Consider the following 23,144-nt stretch of genomic DNA (forward strand, 5'->3'; position numbering starts at 1 on the left):
CAGCATGTGAAACTATCTCCTCTCATAGACCTTTAGAAGAAGAAGAGTTTGGATTTATACCCCACCTTTCTCTCCTGTAAAGAGACTCAAGGTGGCTTACAAACTCCTTTCCCTTCCTCTCCCCACAACAGACACTTTGTGAGGTAGGTGGGGCTGAGAGAGTTCCAAAGAACTGTGACTAGCCCAAGGTCACCCAGCAGAAGTGTAGGAGTGCAGAAACACATTTTGTTCACCAGATAAGCCTTTGCTACTCAGGTGGAGGAGCAGGGAGTCAAATCTGGTTCTCCAGATTAGAACCTACCTGCTCTTAATCACTATACCATGCTGGTATTTATTATCATAACTTGCTTCAGCACAAATCGAGCCATGCTTAGGCTTGGACAGGATCTAGAAAACACAAGTTCAACTATTCACTCTGCCACGCTGTGAGGTCTTGTGCCAGCCACTCACTGACTCTCAGCCTTGCCTACCTCACAGGGCAGTTGTTGGGTGGATAAAATGGAAGAGAAAGGAATAAAATTGTAAACTTTTTAAGGTATCACTGTTGAGAACGTGGGGATACACATGAATAAATGCAATTAGCAGAAAGCAGTTTTGCAATTGCATGATGGTGGTCAGTTACAGAACAGGACAACAGGTTCCCCTCATGCCTGAATGTGCAGGTCTTCAATGCGAGTGAACACAAAAATGTCTGCTCCTCGCAGGAGAAACACAACCCATCACAAAGATAACCAGAGGTGTAGCTGGGCCAAACTACACCCCCATGCCCACCATGCCCACCCCCGCGGCTCCCCCTCCCCCCTCCCCCCATTTATTTTAGTTCCTTTCCTTGTTCAAAACTTTTTCAGGCTGCAAAAGGGTTAGGGTTAGGGTTCTCAGTAAAAATGGCCTAATGGGAACTATACTTCCCAGAAGACCTTGTGAGCCCCATGGTGTCCTGGGAACTGTAGTTGCTCAGGTCGTTTTTACTGCCCACAGGCCTTTTGCAGCCTGAAAAAGTTTTGAACAAGGAAAGGAACTGAGGTAAGTGGGGGAAGGGGTGGGGGGTGCCGAGGGGGGCACCGGGGAAGGGGCATGGGGCGACCCTGCCCCCTTGTAGCTTCACGACTGAAGATAACCACCCTTTGGTGAAATTGTACTTACGAGTATTGTGTCAGTAGCTCCAAACTGTTATGCATGTCGAACGGATATGTCTCGCTGAGATGAAAGAGCTTCTCTAAGGCCTCGTAAATGAAAATGATGCAGATGAGAGCAGCAAAAGCTTCTTCTGTGAACCGAGTGATGTAGCACACTAAGGAACTTGCATCGGTCGCCACAAGAATAATGCAGAGTGTGGCCGTCCATAAGCCAATGCTCGCTCGCAAGGAAAGATAACACAATCCATATTCTCTAGAAAGACACGAAAGGATCAATCCAACAGTCACAGAAATATTAAAATGTAGAGATTTCCACTTGTTGAATTCAATATGGTCTCAAGGAAATCAACTTATTCCCTAAATGATAAGTTGCTTATGCTTGGCAGCCACGCCATAAATAATGCCTCACTAATACAATTCAGGATATTGCTGTGGGAAACTGCACTAGCCTGCTTCACAGCGACTTTATACGTTTATTTAAAACATTTATTAGCCACCATTCCACCATGCAGCATTCAGGACAACTTGTCTGAAGGGGAAATATGATCAGCTTGGTCCAGGGACAGCTTGTAGACAGGCATTCTTATGTGCTGGTGGAACAGTCCTAGCTGTGGTTTGCAGGAAAAGGAATGTGTGCAGAAAAACATAGAAATGAATGAAGCAGATTACTTTTAGGAAAAACTCAGAATGTGCATTAGGGCTATCTTTGTATGCCGCTTTGCGCTAACTGTAGATTTTCTGAGTACCACCACCTAACTGTGCCTCTATTTAAGATGGCTTGCTTTAGGTTTACTATAGCACTTTGTTTTCTCCAGTGGCTCCCAATTTGTGATCTGAGCTCTCTGAGAACATGAGGGGGGCACTGCCCTTAGACCCCTTCCACACAGCCCCCTGCAGCGGCTACACACCAGCATATATGATGCCTATGGGGCCCCGGGGCTGTTCGCATGCTGAGGTGCAAGCGGCCCAAGAGCTGCCTGCGGAGGCACCTCCGTTGTGTTTCCCCACACTTACCTTTTCTCCCTGCAGAGCTCCACAGGGACAAGGATACATGCCCACACTGACCTCTGACCCCCGGGGGTCACAGGGCAGGGGGGAGTGTCTCCTCATCTCTGCAGAGCTCCTCAGGGAGGGAAGGTAAGTGTTGGGAAAGCAGGAGGCACCTAAAAGCGGTGCCTCCAACCTGGTGCCGTTTGTGCAGCGCCGGCTGAGAAATGCCATTTTCCAAGTTCCTCACTCATTGAGCAAGGCAGGAAAACAGTGTTGCAAAGCTGGCAGCCATGTGAACAATGCCCCTGGAACGGTGTTTTTACCGATCTAGGGACACTGTTTTTGACCCGTGAAGAGTGGGCCCTAGAAATGCTTAGGAGATGCTGTAATGCTGTTTTATTTGAGACATGTCTAAGCTGCAAGTGTTAATAGAGTAGAGTAGAGTTTATGAGGCTTAAGTAGATATGCCTGTTTTCGATCTTGCATTGTACAACACTTTGAGCCACAAGGGGAAAATATAGCATAGAGAAACAGGCAAACAGTGAATGTAAGTACAATGGAACCTCGGTTTTCGTCGGTAATCCGTCCAGGAAACCTTGGTGAAATCCAAAACCAACAAAAAACGAGGCAAACCACCGAAGGCAAGTTGCAATCGAAAAGATGGCTCGTCACAGTTTTTGCCACAAAAAATAGGCATCAGCGGTGTATCCAACGCAATTTAATAAACCGAATGGTTGTCCCGGCTAAAGCTAATTTAAAACCGAGACAAAATTTTCGCAGAAAGAATTGTCGAACACCAAAAACCAATGATGACGAAAACTGAGGTCCCACTGTATCTGGGTCAGTGGCTCAGATCTGCAACTCTCCAAGGGGAAATAAGGGCTGGATCATATCAGTTTTTCAACTTGATATCAGATGTCCCATGTTGTTTTGACAAGGGGGTACTATGATCCTGTCAGAGTCATGCCTTATACGCTTTTGATATATGTAACCATTGCTGTCTGAACCGTATTCTGTGCATTCTGGCTTCTCTGCTGTTTCTAGACAATTAGGCCTCCCTTGATATGTTGGCACCATGGGAAAGAGTAATTGTTGTTATCTTGTCTCTGGGCTGGAAGCCAAGTGGCTCCATATTATTATCTGCTACTGATAAAATAACCTTGATACCAGGTACAACTTAAAGTAACAGTTGCCAGATGTTCTGCTCTGAGAATATGGAAGGGGGGATTCTGTGGGGATAAATGTGTGTCAATTAGCCTTTAGAACTGGCTTTGAACTTGTACGCCTGAGCTGGGTATGCATAATAAAGGCTACTGAGCAATATACCAGAGTCTGACTATTGGAACAAGATTCAGGAATCTAACAGATCCCTGACAAGCCTTTCTGGTGGTCAAAAGGGGCCTCTCCGCTCTTCTTTGCCAGTGAAAAGGCAGTAAAATCCAACATTATACAAACTGTTCATACAACATACAAGCATATTTATAAGAAATTGGCAAAAGAGACTTTGGTCCAAAGAGATCTTTGGACCATAGAACCAGCCCTAAACATGTCATACATTATAGGATTTTCATGGCTTTGCACCCTCCTGGTCCCTCCCTGCCCCCATTAGCATTGCCTTCATGTGACACCCTTGCACAATCAAAAGTTGTAAAACCCACCGGAAATTAGGCAAAGCAATTTTACTTTTCCTATTGCAAGATCTGACATTCTATTTTAGCTTTAAACACAAAGGAATAGAACAATACAATGGAAGATGGGAATACTGGGAGGGGAGATAGATATATATATAAAAACCTGGTTACTTACTTGCAAAATTTGAATAATATCTTTTCAAACACCAAAACTGGCCCTGTGCTACCTAGTATGGTAAGAGGTTGCCCACCGAAAAGTGAATAGGCTATACCAGTCATCGATGCACCAAACAAAGATTCTATTGCACTCTGCATGATAAAAAAAAAAAGAATGAGGAAAGTTATAGACTTTATTTTGGTGTCACAACAAATGATGCAATCTTATTTACAGTGAACAGAGCATTCTAGGGCCATATTTCTGTTTGTAATGGTTACAAAATATCAACTATAAATCTCATATGTAAGATTCAGATCAAAGTACAACACATACTATACGACCTTCAGTCGCTTCTCCCAGCAGACCGCCAAATGTGATAACAGGAGACATACAAGCACAATAAAGGAACAGAAATGATGCCAGACACTGCAAGCTGAATGCATCTGTGTAGTCACTCAAGTAGAACGGAGCTTTCCTCTTGATATCTAAAACCAGCCCTCCAAAAAGCCTATGTAAAGAAAAAAACAGATACAGAAAGACAGGTTATTAAAGTTAAAAGTTGTTGATAAATATTTTAAATGCTGATTGCTATTCTCAAATGAAATTTTAAAATCGCTTTTAAGGTGTGGCATTATTAAAATGAAATATTAACTTGATGAGACCATTCTAAACAACTATAGTCCCCAGCTACATGCAGTGCTTTGGAATGTATCTAGGAATGTGTTTGGAAATGTTCAGACATGACTCTAGGCCGTGGTTGGTTATAACTAGAGTTTGTTTGTCAAATCAGCATTTCAGACCATCACTCACATCCTAGTTTCCCTGGACAAATGTTGGTTCCATTGCCCTTATTTTGGCCATGTGTCTCTGTTGCTGGGGAGGACCATGCTAGGGAACAAGCCGGGATATCATCATTCATCCAATACTCTGAACCATAGCTAAGACCACTTGTAGTTAATAAACCTAACTTCAAACCACAGTATTCCGGTTTAACAGATCCTAATTAACCACTGTTATTGGAGTGGCCTGTATTTAGACAATCTCACAAACAGGTTAAATTAAACCATTATGTCTGAAGCCTTTAAGTAGTTCTACAGTAACTTGTGTAATAAACAGATTATCTATCTGGACCTCAGTTACTCTGTAGGTCTCAATATGTAATTAAAGAGCTGCTCAGCTTTTGAATTTGTGGGTACTTTTGGAATTCTGACACAGGGTGGCAGGCACAGGCACACAATGGCCCCTGCCTATTAGCAATTGGGGAATGAGAAGTAGGGTGGGGCAGGATGCTTTACATTGTAAAGTATTCTGCCCCACCCTAGCTCCCATTTCCCAGTTGCTAATAGGCATTTATTTCAGAGATTCTTGTGCCTTGGACCCTTTTGGCAATCTGGTGGACAGTGAAATTAAAGATGTATTTTTTTTCCCCATCCAACTTCATGAAATCTATCCACAATCCCCTTGGGGACCTATGGGCCCCACGTTAAGAACCCCTGATCTAGCAGAATGCCTAGTCATGAATAATAATAAAGCATTGATGCATTGTGCATTAAAAGACAGAGCATCTCAGTTCAGCAATTTCTTACAAACCTTGGTGCCAACACGGAACTGTGAAGCGGTGCAAGGAATATGGAATTCGTTTCAACAGAAGACACCAATCTCCATATGCATTCGCTTTTCTTGCACAGATAAAAACTCTCCATTGAAAAGAATGGGGAAAGCTTGTTCATTCCAGTTGAGGAGGATCCCCATAAACATACATTTGCATGCAAAGATATAAGCTCTTCATTCTTTTCAACTGAGAGTTCCACATGTATATATCAGCAAACAAAGTGTTTTCAGTCAGTATGACTGATACTTTTGAAAAGCCACAATGCCTGCAAAACTATTCATAGACAAATAATGGGTAACAAACTTATTACTAACCTTCCAGTACGCTGTAATTCCGGGCCGGAGTGCCCTCCAAGTGGTTCTGGATCTCCATGAGCTGCAGTTCCATTTGGCACACCTGGAATCTTACGTTTCTCCTGCATGGAAGAAAGTTGTGATTTTCTTTTTTCATTCCAAACTATGGGCTGCAAAGAAACTACTATGGTCAGTTAGCCAGTTGTTCATCCTTTCAGTACCCTTTCACAGCTTTCTTTCACAGGTAATAGAAATCACCCACTAGCCTCTAATTTGTAATGACAGCTAGCATCTGGATATGCCAGCCGTAACCTGACAGAAACAGCTTCAGAACAGCAAGGACAGAAGCCTATTTATCAATTAATAACTTTCTAGGCTTTAGAATCAGCCCTGTAACAGAGAAAAAACCAGTGTGGTATGCAGGGATTAGAGTGTTCGACTAGGATCCAAGAGACAAAGGTTTGAATCCCCACCCTGCCATGGAAGCATGGTGGCCAGTCACACATCTGACTTTGGGCTCCTTAACCTGGGTTGTTACTGTGAGGATAAGAAAATGAAGGGGAAAACAATGTTGTCAGCTGCTTTGGGTCCACACTGAGGAGAAAAATGGGGCACCAGTAGCTAAACAAATAAATAAGAGAAGGAATGATTCTGTTGCTGACTCCTAAAGTGTCACTTGAAATGCTAGAAGGATCTTTTTAAAAAAGATTTCAGCCAGCACCCATTCTACATTAGAAGCTATAGTACCATCAGTTGGCAACAGCTTTAGGGAAACTTAATGAATTTCACATCAGGGAAGGGCTAGAGAGTTGGATTTCATCTTGTACTTTGCCTAATGAGGACCAAGTGCCATAAACCATAAAAAGATCATCACTGCCATTCCTCATCTCCACTGTCTGTTGGTCATGTTATGTTAAATATTATGTGTGAAAAATCTCATTCAATTATTCTCCAACTCCCCTCCCATAAGCAATGATATAAGGCTCCTTTTTAATTAAATGTCTCCCGAGAACAGCACAGTGGCAAGAACTAGTCAATAAGAACAAGATGGAGGGAAACAGCATGACAGCAAATGCTAAAGATGCCAGTGAACTGCCAAAAAGGACAAGTTAATTGGGACACAGTGGTGGTCACAGAAAGGAGATTGAAGATGTACCTTTACTTCACTATCAATGGCTATATTTGAATTATTAAAATATCAGGGTGGCACTTAATTATTACTATACTAATTCTGATTTATACTCATGGATAATTTTTGCACCCCAATAAATTATTATATTTTTCATCCTAAAATCTGTGATGTTGCAATGGACCCACACACTTTCCAATATCACCCAGCCAGGGAAACCACCCACTGACGAGGCTTGTCAGATTTTCCCGCTCTTTTCCCAATAGGGACTGACTGGCTTCTAATATGGTAGTGTAAGATGGTAAGAAGCACTTTCCTACTTTTATACTCCTAAAAGGTGAAGGAGGCCTGTTATTTTAGAACCTTTCTTGGCAAACCCCTTTTATAAGGCACACCAAAACAATAATACTGAGGTAAAGATGTAAAACTTAAACAGATTAAAAGATTTGCTTGGATCCATTAGAAGACTTTCATATACTGAAGGCAGATATGATTTTCACCACTTCCCCATTCCTGCTGCAGACCTCTACCTTCCACCTAATGCTGTTTTTAGGGGTCCCTCTGTTCCCTAAAGCAGCATTTCAACCCATAGTGGAGGTGGTGAGGTGCAGAGGTGTAGGAAGGGGGGAAAGTGCCCGGGGCACCGGTGCGTCCTCCGCCCCCGCCCTACCCCAGAACACTCCTGCCACACCTCCAGAACGCCCTCATGCCCACCCCGCCCCCTTGGAGCTACGCCTCTGGTGAGGTGACAAAAATCATGTTTCACTAACAGAAACCCCTTCTGTGTGTGGAAATTCTCTGGAAGATCCAAGCCATAATAAACAACAAGAATAAAAAAATCCTTCAAGAATAAGGAGACAACGAAAGAATACACAAAACTGGAGAGACCTTTCTTATTAATCTTGTTTATGATTAGTAGATGATTTTAGTCAACAAACCGAGCAGACAATGTTCATCTCCACATTTCAAAAATGTTTTCTTGATTAGTGTGAAATAAATTCATACCTGAGACGGAACATTTTTGGGAGGCTCTATACGAATCGTTGGGTCCCATTCTCCAGGAGGGAGAACAGTCACCTGATCAAGAAATTCGTCAATCCCAGCAACCAAGTCATTGCGGTCTTTAGCTTTATATGCAACATCATGAAACACCTGTAAGTGATAACATAAAGAATTCAAGGTTAAATCCAGCCAGCTTTTTCAGTCAATTTCGCCTCCTTTCTACAGTACCCATCCCAGATGTCTTTTGTCTATGCCAACTGGAAGATCCCAGCTTAGGTATTTTGGTGGTCAAAGAGATCCCTCCTTCCCTTTTCCACCAGCAGAAAATATGGTTGTAATCAACCCACAGGGGAGCAAATTTTGATGAGTCCTCCTCAGACAGGCATGCAATTTATTTACTCCGTTTTTTCAAGGTAGCCCACCATGGAAAATCTGCTTTCGTATGCAGTTGTTTCTGTTTCTTTAAGGATTGTGAATTTTGATGGAAGCTGAATGATGGAAGCTACTACAGGGTACAGCATAGTCATATTAAATGTACCTACATTTAAGGATTTAAAAGATGTTACCTTTAAATATGTTTTAATAAAATGTATTTTAGAATTAAGTACCTCATCTGTCATCAGTGTTCCAATTGACCTGCCGATCTCATGGTACTGCTGGCCTTTTCCTAGTGGTCCAAGGAGAACAAATAAAAATCTGCAAATAAATGGAAAAAATATTCAGAGGCCATTCATTTAATCTAACACAAACTTTCAAGTAAAAGCAAGGTGGACAAATGAAGTTCTAGAAACAACCTCTTGTAATTAAAGAGGCAACTAACATCACAATTCAGAGCAAGAAATCAACAAAGGGACAGTATTAGGGAACCCAACTTAACATTATTGGTAACTGACATGATGATTAATAATCCATAATGTATCCATAATGTATCCATGGCCTAAAATCTGATGGCCTAAAATCTGATTGTTGTAAGTGTTTTATTAGGAAGTGGCACACACACAAGGTCTCACAATAAGTAATAAATATAAATATGCACAATGGTTTCAGAGGACTGCCATAAATTGTATATGATCCACATTTGGATTACTTACTGGCAACTGTTCCCCACATCATCTCTCTTTCTGGAAAACATGTCTAAGAAGCTTGTAGCCCCAGAAAAATCTTATTTGTTTGTTTGTTTGGATTGCTATCCTGCTCTTTGCCAGCCAAAGCTGGACTCAGGGCGGCTCGCATAATAAATATGATACAGATTCCATAAAACATAGCAAGCAATTAAAAATAATAAAATCAATCTCCTACCCCTACAGTTTCTAACGATGGCGCCAGCAATTAATCACCCCAGGGACCATTTTCGGTCCCAGATTAGCTTAAAATTATTTTCTCCCACCCTCTGTAAATAATAAACCGAATAAAGGGAGGAAATTGCGGGGGGGGGGGTGATCGGGAGGCCAGCAAGATGGGACAGGAGCTGTGGCTGCCTCAACTAAAGGCCTGCCATTCCTTTCACATACCCCTTACTCTATCATCCCACCTACTCCCCCAACAACCTTAATATAAAGATCCCATTTACTTTTTAAAAGAGCTGAATTTGGGTCTGTACTGAACCATGTTTTCTTTGGAGTCACAGGCTGCAGACTCCCTGTTCTAAAGTGTTTAATCTGCATTGCAGATGCTGTCAAATTACAGAGAGGTAGCTATGTGAGTCAGCTTCACCAGGGCAAACAAACAAACAACAAAACAGAAAGGAATCTAGTGGCATGCTAACCCTAAGCAAACGTTGGTTGTGAGGAAACTTGTGTCACAGTAAAAATGTGCATGTTAGGGTGCCATTAGATTACAGTTTGTTTAGATTCTTACAAAGCATTTGAGCAGTTAGGATTGTCTACGTTGTTTTGGCTGCTTCCATCACATATTACCTAGTTGGGATTGGAACCTCTGCCAGTCCAGAAAGAATCACCGCAGGGGCCAGTCTCACAAAAGCAACGACAGCCCGGTCCAAGAATTCCAGCTCCCCAACCAAAATGTTTGAGGCTTCAGCTCCAGGAGGGATCTTTTTCATGAAATGGAGGTCCACCTGCACAATCACAGCAAGGAAAAGAAAAATCACGCAGGAAAAAGAACGCACAGGAAAGAACAAGAGAATCCAAGTCACGTAACGATGCTTTTGTATATCACTTTGCCAGTGTGGTAGCTTTACAGCATGCATCTTCGACCAACAAGCAATTCTGAATTTGTCTGGGCATGTTGCATGAATATCATTGATAAGTAAAGTGTGCAAGTCCTAAAGAATTCACGGATATAATTAATCAGTCAAATCTTTAATCACCAACTTTGCAAGTGACCAGTTAATCATTACTAGCTGTTTGACATGCGCTTCAAAAAGTTTCTTTGCTTAAGCACAGAAATAGAAAGCAAGTAAACTTGTCATAGCATCCCAGCCACACTGATACCGTCTGAAAGGCTACGCAACACTCCTGCAACTGTGTTCTCTGTCAAAGGAACACGCTTGAAAGTCATAACTCCAGTGGGTGGGTGTGTCTAAAGTGCCATCAAGTGGCAGCTGACTTTTGGCAACCCAGTAGGGCTTTCAAGTCAAGAGACTAACAGAGGTAGTTTGCAAATGCCTTCCTTTGCATAGCAATTCCTTGTTCTCCCATCCAAATACTAGCCAGGGCTGACCCTACATAGCTTCTGAGATCTGATGAGATCAAGGCCCTGAGACACTTAGCCATGCTTAAATCCCATTGAAAATGAGAAATCTGCCATGAGCCCGTTAATTTAATTGGGATTTATGCATGACTAATGTTTTTTTTAATTGTCGCAAAACACAGCACAACTAATTTTACATCTTTAAAATCTCAGGAATCTTGGACAGTAAAATCATTGTTGACATTAAAGGTGCTCAATGTCCTCTAATTAAAGCATTATTTTTTTTTAAAAAAAGGTAATCTGGTCATTTAAAAACCTCATCAAAAGTTTTCCATCATTCAAGATCTTTACAATGCCATTTAAATGGATGTAAGATTAAGGGACTAATTGATTCATGAGTTAATCATCTGATCATTAATGTTAATCATTAGCATTTGCCAAACTGTGCAATAGATACAAGTTAGTTACCCTTTTGCATTAAAAAAAAATTGTAGCATAGCCTGAACTGCCAACTGAAAATTTGGAAGACTTTCCCACAAGGAAGCACAGAGCACTGGAGGGTTCTGCTGGCCAACACAAAGGAAGCAATGGCAGATTATTTCCCCTGTTTTCTCTCTCTGGCCCTCAGAAAATTAGCCACCCAAGAGAAAAATACACAGGATTAAAAAGCCAGCCAGCTGTGTGTCTTATCTTGAATGTTTGGCTGAAATCCCATGCAGCTTCCTCTGTCTACCAGCGGAGGAGTATTTAAATTTTTCAAAAGGCAGAACTAGCCTGTTCTGTTCTGGTTAGAGTATCATGAAGCCCAGCTCTCAATAGATAACTAGGCTGCCAATTATAGACTGTTCTTATTTCTCATTACAAAGTCTTCAAAACCATGCCTGAAGGAGCACTGTGTACCTGTGCATCCTAAGAAGGTAAACTGTAAACAGAACACTCTAATTAGCACATTCTGAAGAGCAGTCAAACTGAGATAACTCAAAAGCTTGGGAACACCTCTTGATCCCAGAACAGTAACTAGGGAAGCAATTCTGTAACTACGAGGAGACTGACAGGAGCTGCTCTAGCAGTCTGAGGAAAGAAGGAAAAATGATCAAATTCAAAAGGCCAGTGGTAACAGAGGGAACCAGACTTTTCTATTGAGTAAAATGAACAAAGGGGAGTTTCACCTATATTTATGAATTACAGAGCTGGCAAACTGGCTGATATAAAGAGAAAAGAGATGCCGCCCTAGAGCAGAGGCATAGAGGGAAAATGGCACCTGGAGACCACTCGGACTCTGGGTGCCCCCCCTGTATTCAAGAGTGGGGCTCAGGGGGTGTGGCCCTGCCCCGAAACTCCACCTCTCACCAGGCTCCCTGCAGCCTGGCTGCTGCTTTCCCCAGAGCCTGGGGAGCAGTTGTCGGCTGGCCTTCAACTACGTGCTTTTAAAAGCATGGAGGCAGGGGATGGGGCCAGGGGAGCGGCTCAGGGGTAGGGCACCACCACCAAGCCTCCCCGCAAGCCCTGCTCCCCCCACCCCATTGGGCTCCCTGCAGCCTGATTGCTGCTCTTCCCAGAGCCTGGGCAGAGCAGTTACCTGCCTCCAGCTACCTGCTTACTAAAGTATGGAGGCTGGGGGCGGGGCTTGGGGTTGGGATCCACTTCCAAGACTCCCCCAAGCCCCCCCCCCCCCCCCGCTGGGCTCCCTGCAGCCCTGCTGGTCTCTCCAAAGCTTGGGGAGAGCAGTTGTCGGCCTCCAGCAACATGCTTTTAAAAGCACAAAGGCCAGGGCGGTGCTTGGGGTGGGGCCCCGCCCCAAGCCCCGCCCTCAGTGCTTTTAAAAGCACGTCGCTGGAGGCTTGGCAAAAACGTTCAGTAGTCTTTTCCATTGTAGCAAGCTGCTGAAAAATACATGTGTTGCCTCGATTCACACAACATGTGACCATGTGTATTGGGAAAATTATACTTAGCACATGGTCCTATTAGATGTCGTTGGTAGTCTTCCGGTATGCCTGATCCTAATATCTGAAAAGACAATGTGTATATATTGGATTATATTTATCAGGTTGGATTCAGTGCAATGTTTCCACAGGTACAAAGAGGTTCTACCCACTATGTTTTTGTAGTTTTCCCTTCTTATGGCAGCCGTGGGCGGGGAGGGAGAAACCGCCAAGAACAGGGCTTTCAAGGCACTTTGTGCTGCTATGGGAGGAGGTAACCATGGAAGTCATGTTCTATGGGCAGAAGTCCTGTGGAAATCTTTGTGCCTGTGGAAATGCTGCATTGGATCCAACCCATAACCTTCATATTGGGATTATGATGGCAACTGTCTGATGTTCATAAACATATTTTATTTGCACACTGCCTATTGTACCTTTTTAAACATTAAGAGACAAACACAGTGATTTGCATAACATCATATTCAAATTGAGATCACGATTTCATAAGTTTGGGAATTTCAAACTGCAAGACTTCCCTCCCCCAATGTGCTTTCCTAGTACCAATCTAAACATAAAAACAGTGACCAAATCCAACATAAACTGTTGAAGTGACCATTTTCATGTCTATCTTACAGCCATCTGTCAGCACCAGTGTGTGTAGTCTTTGATGGTATTTACAAAGTTGTTTTCTTGCAAATGGCTCTGGCACACGGTCAGAATTCAAGCATAATGCAATTGTCAGTTTCATGAAACGCATCTCAAAACTGTAACGTCTCCCAATCCTAAACCGAATAAAACCTCGATCTCACTGTTTTGCCATCTTATGTACACATTCCTTATGGAAAAATATTTTTTTAAGTTTACATATTGATCCAATACCAAGGAATTATCACTGATAGCTTGAAATGCAACCATGCTTTTTTGTAAGGAGTATACCACAGATGGAGTCAAGCATATGTACATGTTTGGAAAGGATGTAGAGTGATTTTTTTTAAAAAAAATGAAAGACAGTGTAATTGAAGCCTCATGTTCTGATGGAAAGGAAGCCATGTCAGGATGTATTTATAAAAGGCTGCTTCCATCCACCACTCTCCTTACACATTTGAATAACAGTTTTCCTGGTTTTCAGTGTGAATAAAGAATAGTAGTTCCGGAAGTGAGCAAAGCATCCACCTTATGAAAATATTTATATTTATTCTATATTATTCTAGCCCAGGGACTGGCAACATTTTGTGGGGGGGGGGGGGTTTGCTTAAGCCTGCCAACTTCTTTTTCAGTTTCATTCCATTCCCTATCCCACATCTTTTGTCCACAAACATCTGATAGTCCTCTCCACAGCTGGCTAAAGGGGACTTCCTCATCCATTTTTCACCTGTGGAAAAGTTGGTTGGATGCAACCCCAGTTGTTTCTGGGCAGAGTACAGATCTGTGTTGCACCACCATCATTACCCCGGCAACTGCGGCTGTCACACGCAAAGATCAGACAGAAAATCAGGATTTCCCTTTATTGGGGAAGGGTCTGTGTGCTAATTTCTACTGTCTTCAATTGTGCCTTCTATGGGCTTCTGATATCGAGGGAAAAGGAATCTAACAAATGTCTTCTACCAAATCCACAATTAATAGGCCAACAAATAAAACTAACCCAACACTGATCTTTCACCTGAAACTAAGCCATCATGAAGGACACTGTATTTTTTGTGTTTTGAGAGACCATCTCCATGTAACACAAGGAAGTAATGGTGGCCATTGGGCCTTGTGAACTGCAGGTATGGAAAGCTACCAATTGCTTTTCAAGCCCAAATACATATCAACAATCAGCATCTCCACATTAATTGAGGAAGTTGTAGGTGGTCATAAATATATTGGCTTGGAGTCTTCCCTTTCCCACCCCAGACTGAGAACCAAGTGTCTCCAAGCATACCACAAAAAGCCTTTATCAGTTTAGGGATAAAACTCCATCTATTGACAAAAGCTATGGGAGTCTGATAATGTTTGGAAATATGGTACAGGAGGTAGGGGTTCCTGTCCCCCGCAGACAAACACACCATTGTCAAGATCCCTAACCGCAGTATTTGGGCTCTAGAAAATGATGGGGAGGAAGTGTCCACATGCACACCTGCTCCCTCTGATGAGCAATGTTCTGTAAGTCATGTTCCTGATCATGGGAAGGAGCAACTTCCTTCCCATGGTCACAGATGACAGCCAGTCACATGGAGGGAAAGCCAACCACTCTTGCATCTGCTCTCCCTCCTCACACAGTCAGTCAATGAGCTGGAGGATGAGGGTCACTCTGTACCAGGCTAAGGAGTCTGCATCATTCTTGGGTAGAGGAGAAGGCCACAGTCCTTCTGCATATCTCTTATTCTGCCCTTTTCAAGGTTGAGAGGTCTCCAAAGCCCAGATCTGAAAGTTTCTCAGAGGTACTGCGGTAGCTTCCTTTTTGAACTTGCTATGAATGACTGATATTTTACTAATATGGGTTGTTATGCTGCATACTGTTTTTACTGGTTTTAGAGGTAATTTAAGTTATTTATTTATTGTTCTTTGATCTTTATGTTGTGAACCGCCTAGAGTCCTCCGAGGATGAGGCGGTCTATGAAATCTAATGAATGAATGAATGAATGAATGAATGAATGAATGAATGAATGAATGAATGAATGAATGAATGAATGAATGAATGAATGAATGAATGAATGAATGAGCAAGCCTAAGATGTGAGTTTTTGGAGGGATAATTCACCTAGATAACAAAATAGGTAAGTTAAAAATGTCTGTGCTTTAAATATGCTGACCCTTCAGAGCAGGACAAGCATTTTTTACATGATGATATACAATGATATTGTGCGTTTGTTCATCTTGTGCATCAAAACTGGTTGCCTGCTGCACTGGTATGACACATTTCAAATCGGAACTAACAATGAGAAACAGAAAAGCCTCTGCTTGCAAACACTTGTGAGAAAGATAGCCAGAGTGCGTCCTCACCTCTCTCTCTCTCTCTTCCTGGTGCAGATGTCCTTTTTCATGTCTTTGTTTCATCCCAAATAGACTACTGTTATGCCCTTTCTGCGGGTCTCCTAGTCCCTGCACGCACAATTAACAGACTTCAGCTGGTACAAAAGGCTGCTTCTCGTATTTTGTCTGGCACCAGATGGAGCAAGCACATAACTAGTTCTAGCTGCATTCGGCTGACTGCATGGCATGCTCAGCAACAGCGTCCAAACACTTCTTGCATCAGTTCTAAGAGGACAGAATCTTGGTTCAAGGTGCCTGGCTGAATCCTCATTTGACCCAGATGAGGTCCACATGCAGGACTGTAGCTGACAAATGTGTATCCATTGCAAACACACTTTAATGATGCAGTGCCCTGCTCACAATTCCCGCTCCAGTGAAATTTTCAAGAACGAAAACACCATTGACCTCTTTCTTTTCTCATGCATTATTTTACCAACCATGCTCTTTGTAATGTGCAATGAAGTATTAAAAGCTAGATTAGGAATGTAGCGAAAAACTATTCTTAGTATTATTGTAAAGTCAGATTGTATGTGGAGAACAGGACAACAAAATCAGTTTTTTAGCTCTGACGTAGCTCCATCAGAGAAACCAGATGCAATTCATAATAACCCATTTTCTCCTGATTTGCTGTCAGAGGCAATGAATTTACTCAGAAACAAGAGCCATTCAATAGAACTGCAGTAATTATGAATGATAAATAATCTGAGAACTCTGTCCTGAGTTACCAATTGGAACTTCCCTCACAAGCCATCACTGTCGCTGAAAATGCAACATGGGAAACTTGGGTGTAGCTATGATAGTTAGGAGAGGACATTGATTTTGCGAATCCTCAGCTCCTACAATACTAATCATTGGCTACTGGGATCTGCCTAGCACGTTGCCTTTCTAAAAGTCCTGTTAGTCTCCACTGACATTGACTCACAACCTATATCCTGAGCAGAGCTACACCCTTCTAAACCCAGTTACTTCAATGGACTTAAAGGGTATACCTCTGCGTAGGAGCAGCAGTGGCATAGTGGTTAATAGCAGGTGCATTCAAATCTGGAGGAACCAGGTTTGATTCCCCACTCTGCCACTTGAGCTGTGGAGGCTTATCTGGGGAATTCAGATTAGCCTGTGCACTCCCACACACGCCAGCTGGGTGACCTTGGGCTAGTCACAGTTTTTCGGAGCTCTCTCAGCCCCACCCACCTCACAGGGTGTTTGCTGTGAGGGGGGAAGGGCAAGGAGATTGTAAGCCCCTTTGAGTCTCCTGCAGGAGAGAAAGGGGGGATATAAATCCAAACTCTTCTTCTTATAGGACTGCAATGTTAGTAGAGATGGGCTCCGAAAAAGAAAACAATGGAAGCCAATGGGGGGTGGGGAGGAATAAACAACAGCCCCTGTCCTGCTGAAAATGAGCTGCAAGAGAAAGTTCAGTGCATAAGAGTTTGCTATGGACAACTTCTCCAAAGCCCCTGCCCCAGGAGCCTACTACTGAGATAAATGAGACCAGAGTCATCTTCTGCTCTCAGAAATTTACAGTGCAATCCTAATCAGAGTTAAACCCTTTTAAACCCCATCGTCTTCAATTAACTTAAAAGGGGTAACTCTGCTTAGGATTGTACAGCTAGTGGGCTACTTTAATCCCTTGTTAACTAATTAGTCAGCATTTCAAATGGGACTAGAGTTATCATCTTCTCAGGGACGTAGGTATAGATTTTTTATGGGGGGGTTCGGGGTGGGGCCACACCCCCACCCGCCCCTAGGGAATGGCCACGGCTCCCCAAGCCCCGCCCCTGACCTAGCGCTTATAAAAGCAGCTCTCCGAGGTCGGGGATGGCAGATTCCCCTGCCCCTCCCCTCTGGGCAGAGGCATAGAGGGAAAATGGAGCCTAGTGCAAAATCTGAGTTTTGTGCCCCCCACCCCCCCGGCAGCCGCTGTGATGTTGGAATCCACCCTCAAACAGCATCACTTTCAATGGTGTTTAAACTAGAGAGCCCAAATTCTCCTTTTAAATCCACCTAGTTAAACAACATTGAAAATGATGCTGTTTTGGGGTGGATTATCCCCCACTCTGAAACAGCATCACTTTCAATGTGGCGTAGTGGTTAAGAGCAGGTGCATTCTAATCTGGAGGAACCAGGTTTGATTCCCTGCTCTGCCACTTGAGCTGTGGAGGCTTATCTAGGGAATTCAGATTAGCCTGTGCACTCCAACACACGCCAGCTGGGTGACCTTGGGCTAGTCACAGTTTTTCGGAGCTCTCTCAGCCCCACCCACCTCACAGGGTTTTTGTTGTGAGGGAGCAAGGGGAAGGAGATTGTAAGCCCCTTTGAGTCTCCTACAGGAGAGAAAGGGGGGATATAAATCCAAACTCCTCTTCTTCTTCTAAACTGAGGACCTCAGATTCTCCCTTTAAATCCATGCCGAAGGGGGTGGATTTAAAAGGAGAATCTGGGGAAATTTGGGGGGTGCCTGTTGTCAGGGGTGCAATTGTTAAACTAGAAGCACCAAACTTTCAGGGTATCTTTACGAGTCTCTCCTAATGATACCACCCAGGTTTGGTGAAATTTGGTTCAGGGGGTCCAAAGTTATGGACCCTCAAAGGTGTAGCCCCCATCTTCTATTAGCTCCCATTGGAAACAATGGGGGCACCCCCTTTGGGAGTCCATAGCTTTGGACTCCCTGGACCAAACTTCACAAAACCTGGGTGGTATCAATAAGAGATTCTTCTGATACTGCATCCCAGGTTTGCTGAAGTTTGGTTCAAGATGTCCAAAGTTATGGACCCTCAAAGATGTATCCTTCATCTTCTATTAGCTCCCATTGAAAACAATGGAGAATGGGGCACTCCCTTTGGGAGTCCATAGCTTTGGACCCTCTGGACCAAACTTCAAAAAACCTGGGTGGTATCAATAAGAGACTCTTCTGATAGTACATCCCAGGTTTGCTGAAGTTTGGTTCAGGGGGTCCAAAGTTATGGACCCTCAAAGGTGTAGCCCCCATCTTCTATTAACTCCCATTGGAAACAATGGAGGATGGGGGCACCCCCTTTGGGAGTCCATAACTTTGGACCCCCTGAACCAAACCTCACCAAACCCAGGTAGTATCATCAGGAGAGTTCCCCAAACAATCCCTGAAAGTTTGGTGCTGCTAGCCCAAACAATGCGCCCCCTGCAGACCAAAAAGCAAAAAAGCACTAAAATGTTTTAAAAACCCACAAACTGAGGGGCGGAGCTTCGGACATGAATGGGGGGGTTCAAACCCGAGAACCCCCCCCCCTTACCTACATTCATGCATCTTCTCTATATTGTGGGAAATGTCTGCATCACCCTCTGTCTCTGATGTGAAATACATCCATCTTTCCTTTGTTCCATTTTGAGAAATAAGGATGGCTTGTGAGTTAATATTTCTACATCTTCTAAAAATTTAGGATGTCCTTGTAGTACTATGCAAAGAAATGTTCCAGAACGGGATTTTCTGATAGCTTTACTTCCACCATTCTTAAAGCTCCCCTTTCCCTTCCTTTTAACTAAAATCTATGTCATGCAGGTTAACAATCTGTGGCACTGAATCTAAACATGCACTGTTCCACAAACTAGATCATTCACTTGCCACACAATTGTTCACCTGCTCCAGGCAGTAAAATGTTACCTTGCTGAAGTCAACTGTGCTGTTTTCTCTGCTTACGTCGTTCTTGATTTCAAGGCTAGCTGGTGCAGACTGGGGGGAAACAATCTGGCCTGCTAAAAAAGATGGTTATTACAGGATACTAACAATTATGAATACAACTGTGAAACATTCAGTGGAGTAGCTGATCAAATCAGAGAACTTATGATATTTAAAACGTTTATTAGCTGCCTTTCTTCCTAACAGAGCTCAAGGTGGCTTACAACATAGATAAAACTCACATTCTATGCCCATGAAACATGGAATAAAAAGCAAGCCTATTTCATAATGTTTTAGCAAGGCAAATGGTTCACTACTTGTAAAGACATAAAATATATATTCTGAAACTAATTAGAACCAGTTTAAATAACCAAACTGGGGGGTCAGGGAAGAGGCTGAGAATGTAAATTGAATACACCTATCTGTAGTCCAGTGAACCAGTTACAGAGGTTTGGTACAGATATTTGTACTACAGCTTTAGCATGGATCACCCCTACACTTGGATTTAAACCTACTGAAAATTGTCTGAGTGTTATTGCAATAAATGCACTTTCTCAAAGTATCTGGTTGCCACTTCCATAGACTTAAAAATGTTCAGTCGTCTGTTTTATCCTGAGAAAGGGTAGGTAGCTGTTAAAGAAACCTCGCCACTCTTACCAAACCACAATTTTCTTGCATTGTTAGGGAACAGGACATTTGAACTGATAGCAAACATAGCTTGGTGATTTTGATATGCACAGAGTATTAAGCTAGATGGGTCTATGGTCTGAAGCAGCCACGTTTTTGTTTAACCGGCAATTTGATTTCTTTCCTTCAAATACTGAAAGATAGCCAAACAAAATGATTAAGTCAGAAATGTGTTAATATTGTGTGTATGTGTGTGTACGTGCATGCATGCATGGCCATTTGTGCTTGCCCTGAGGGTAAATCTCCGATGCTCAGGCCCAATCCCTCAACCTTGAAAAACTGAGGAGCAGGAGAAAAATGGGTATCAAATGGCTTATATAATGACACCTTAGGAATTTCCCCATGTCTCTAGGACTTTTATCATAGAGATATGTGGAAATTCCTAGACTGTTGCCCAGAAATATCACCGCCTCCTCCTCAAACTCCACCCTACACAGACATCAAAATCTCCTAAAATAGTATCAATGACTGTAATGGGGGGGGGGGGGGGGGGGGGCGGACACAGGAGTGCTATTTGACCCGAGTCTCAAGCACAAAAAGGGCCTAAAGTTTCAGCACACTTTTTTGGCGTTTAATGTGTTTCACAGCTTGTGTTTTACTCATTGTGTGTCATATTTTTTATTTTTATTATGGCTAAGCTCCTCAAACAATGGAAGTGGCCAGAATTTCTCTGGACCCCTGAGAGAATCTGTATGTGTGCATGTATGTGTCTTGTCTCTACAAGAGCCCAACTGTGTTGGCCTACTATTTGTAAAATTCTGGAAAACGTGACCAGGGACTCTAACTATCAAGAGATTGACTAAGATTACCATGAAAAACTTCATGCTGGAAGAAAACTGGGGTGAAACATGAATGAATATTTGAATTGGTCTAAAGCTCATGCAATATAGGATTTTTTTTACACTACCTCTGGACTTTCAAGTTGCTTACAGAACCCAAAGGTTAGAAGATGAGGAAGGGAGTACAGAGATGAGATGAGCCTGTTAGAGACAGATACAACAAAGACAGAGCAAAATAAAGCAACATGAAGATGACTTACACAACAGCAAAGTTCAAGTTACATACAGTCAGTGGTGGGATCCAAAAATTTTAGTAACAGGTTCCCATGGTGGTGGGATTCAAACAGTGGCATAGCGCCAATGGGGCTAGGTGGTGCACAACGGGGGCGTGGCTGGGCATTCCAGGGGCGGGGCATTGCTGGGTGGGGCTGTGGCAAGGACGCAGCCGCTGCGCCGGTCCTTGGGCAGGAAATGAATGCACGCAGGCTCAGGCTGCCACGCACGCCGGTGCACCTCCTGCTAGACTGCTTCAAGTTCTGTGATCTACGGCTGAGGAGTGGAGAAGGGGCATAATTAGGGCAAAAATCACGTGGCAAAATCACCAGTTAGTAACCCCCTCTCGGCACACACAAATAATTAGTAACCTACTCTCGGGAACCTGTGAGAACCTGCTGGATCCCACCTCTGCATACAGTTACTTGTGGGTACAAGAACACAGGGAGAGGAAAGGTTTGTTATGAAGTGAAAAATGATTAAGAATTACATGACCCTTGTTTCAAGATTATGGATTGACAGCAATTCACAACAAAACTTGAATAGGATGAACAGAAAGCAGAAATAAACAGAGAAGACTTGTTGCTCAGGCTATTGAAGGAACATGTGTCCCAACTTGTGCCAAGGCTGCAAAAAAGTGATCCAGTAATCGCTTTAATACAGAGCTGGATATAAGCACAAACTAAGAAAGATACACTTTGGGCCTCAAACTGTGAGAGGCCTCCCCAAAGAAGTGTCTAAATTTCAAGGTTTACATAATTAGTTGAGAAAACACACATTTGTTTGGTAACGCTATGGGGTCTCTGAAATTTGACTAATTTTGACTTAAATTTGACCCAGGAGCTGTTTGGGGATGGCGCCTAAGAGGGGCACTGGAAATTACATCATTGCTCCTGGGACATTATAGGAATCCGCAAAACTATACAGTAAATACGATAGGCTGGATTAATTCCTATTGCACTACATGGGTGGGTGGGAGGGAGTGACATCACTTCTAGTTCATCACCTGGAAGTGATGTCAAAATGTCACAGGCATTGTACCTCTCACCTTTTCCTCATGCTATTCATTGGAATAAGTGGAGAGCGGGAGTGGAAGTTGCCCAGCCCTCAGTACACTCCTGGCAACCTTAAACTTGATGCCTTAATCTGGCCTTGCTTAAATATCCATGGAATACAGGATATATTTTTGAATAGGTTGGCACATGTTTTGTAAACATCAAACTCAGGCTGTTTCTGCACTGGCAGAAAACAGTGCCCTAGGGATGGTAAAAACACCATCCCTGGGGCATTGTTCGCACAACCATGTCAATCCTCCCAAAATGGTGGGAAACTGCCGCTTTTGAAACCCACTCTGGCCATTTCTGCATGGCAGCAGAAGTGGCTCTCCGCTGGCATAATTAACGCCGTGGAGGCTCAGGACCGCTCGCACGGTCTCGTGTGGGCAGCCCCGAAGCTGCAGCGAACCACAGAGGTGGTTCCACATGGAGCTGTCTTGGGTTTGTCCTGTTCACATTACCTCTCCTCCTTACAAAGCTATGGATGGCTGGAGGGACACTGCGTTGGCGGGAAGACGCCGCTTTTGAAAAAACTTGCTCAGGGAGCGAGTTTCAAAAGTGGCAGTTTCCCGCCATTTTGGGAGGGTTGGCGTGGCGCTGCTACAATGCAGCAGTGCCAGCTGTGTGATGGTGTTCTTACCATCCCTAGGGCACTGTTTTCTGCTGATGCAGAAACAGCCTCCCTGAGCAAGTTTTTTCAAAAGCAGCATCTTCTTGTCGACGTGCTGCAGAGTGCACCATCGTGAGGGCACCGCTTTTGACCCCTCTGTGTTCCGTTTATTTACCTCTCCTCCCTGCACAGCTCTGGATGGCTGGAGAGACACGCCCATGCTGCCCTCCGAGCCCCAGAGGTCAGAGGGCAGCGTGGGCGGGTCCCTCCAGCTGTCCAGAGATGCAGGAAGAGGTAAGGTGAACAGGACAAACTCAAGCCGCTTCTGCGGTTCGCTGTACTTTCGGAACCGCCTGCACAAGACTGTGTGAGGTGTGCCGAGCCTTCACCAACATTAATTATGCTGGTGGAGAGCCACTTCTGCCGCCATGCAGAAACGGCCTCAGTTCATAATTTCTAGGTACACAGTTGAGCAATGTACTAGTTGTCCCACATTACTGGAAGGCTCAACCAACTAGTTAGCTGCTGGTGTTCAAATACCAGGCATTGTTTATGG

General features: G+C 43.5%; 1 protein-coding gene across 7 annotated transcripts in view; it reads right to left on the bottom strand.

Moving 5' to 3' along the window:
- The window catches only part of SLC4A10 (solute carrier family 4 member 10), a 198,273-nt gene that overhangs the window by 48,379 nt on the left and 126,750 nt on the right, over nt 1–23,144 (bottom strand). For 4 of the 7 annotated variants that reach the window (XM_048486961.1, XM_048486965.1, XM_048486958.1 and 1 more), the window contains exons 7-15: nt 19,170–19,261; nt 15,503–15,601; nt 9,867–10,024; nt 8,559–8,646; nt 7,954–8,100; nt 5,841–5,941; nt 4,248–4,422; nt 3,933–4,066; nt 1,144–1,389 (exon numbers count right to left, since the gene is read on the bottom strand). In XM_048486961.1, the coding sequence (XP_048342918.1) occupies nt 1,144–1,389; nt 3,933–4,066; nt 4,248–4,422; nt 5,841–5,941; nt 7,954–8,100; nt 8,559–8,646; nt 9,867–10,024; nt 15,503–15,601; nt 19,170–19,261 (1,240 nt within the window). The remainder of the gene's footprint in view (nt 1–1,143; nt 1,390–3,932; nt 4,067–4,247; nt 4,423–5,840; nt 5,942–7,953; nt 8,101–8,558; nt 8,647–9,866; nt 10,025–15,502; nt 15,602–19,169; nt 19,262–23,144) is intronic. The other 3 variants (XM_048486959.1, XM_048486964.1, XM_048486963.1) reach the window with 3 other exon arrangements.

The sequence above is a fragment of the Sphaerodactylus townsendi genome, linkage group LG02 (assembly GCF_021028975.2).
Source record: "Sphaerodactylus townsendi isolate TG3544 linkage group LG02, MPM_Stown_v2.3, whole genome shotgun sequence".
NCBI lineage: Eukaryota > Metazoa > Chordata > Lepidosauria > Squamata > Sphaerodactylidae > Sphaerodactylus > Sphaerodactylus townsendi.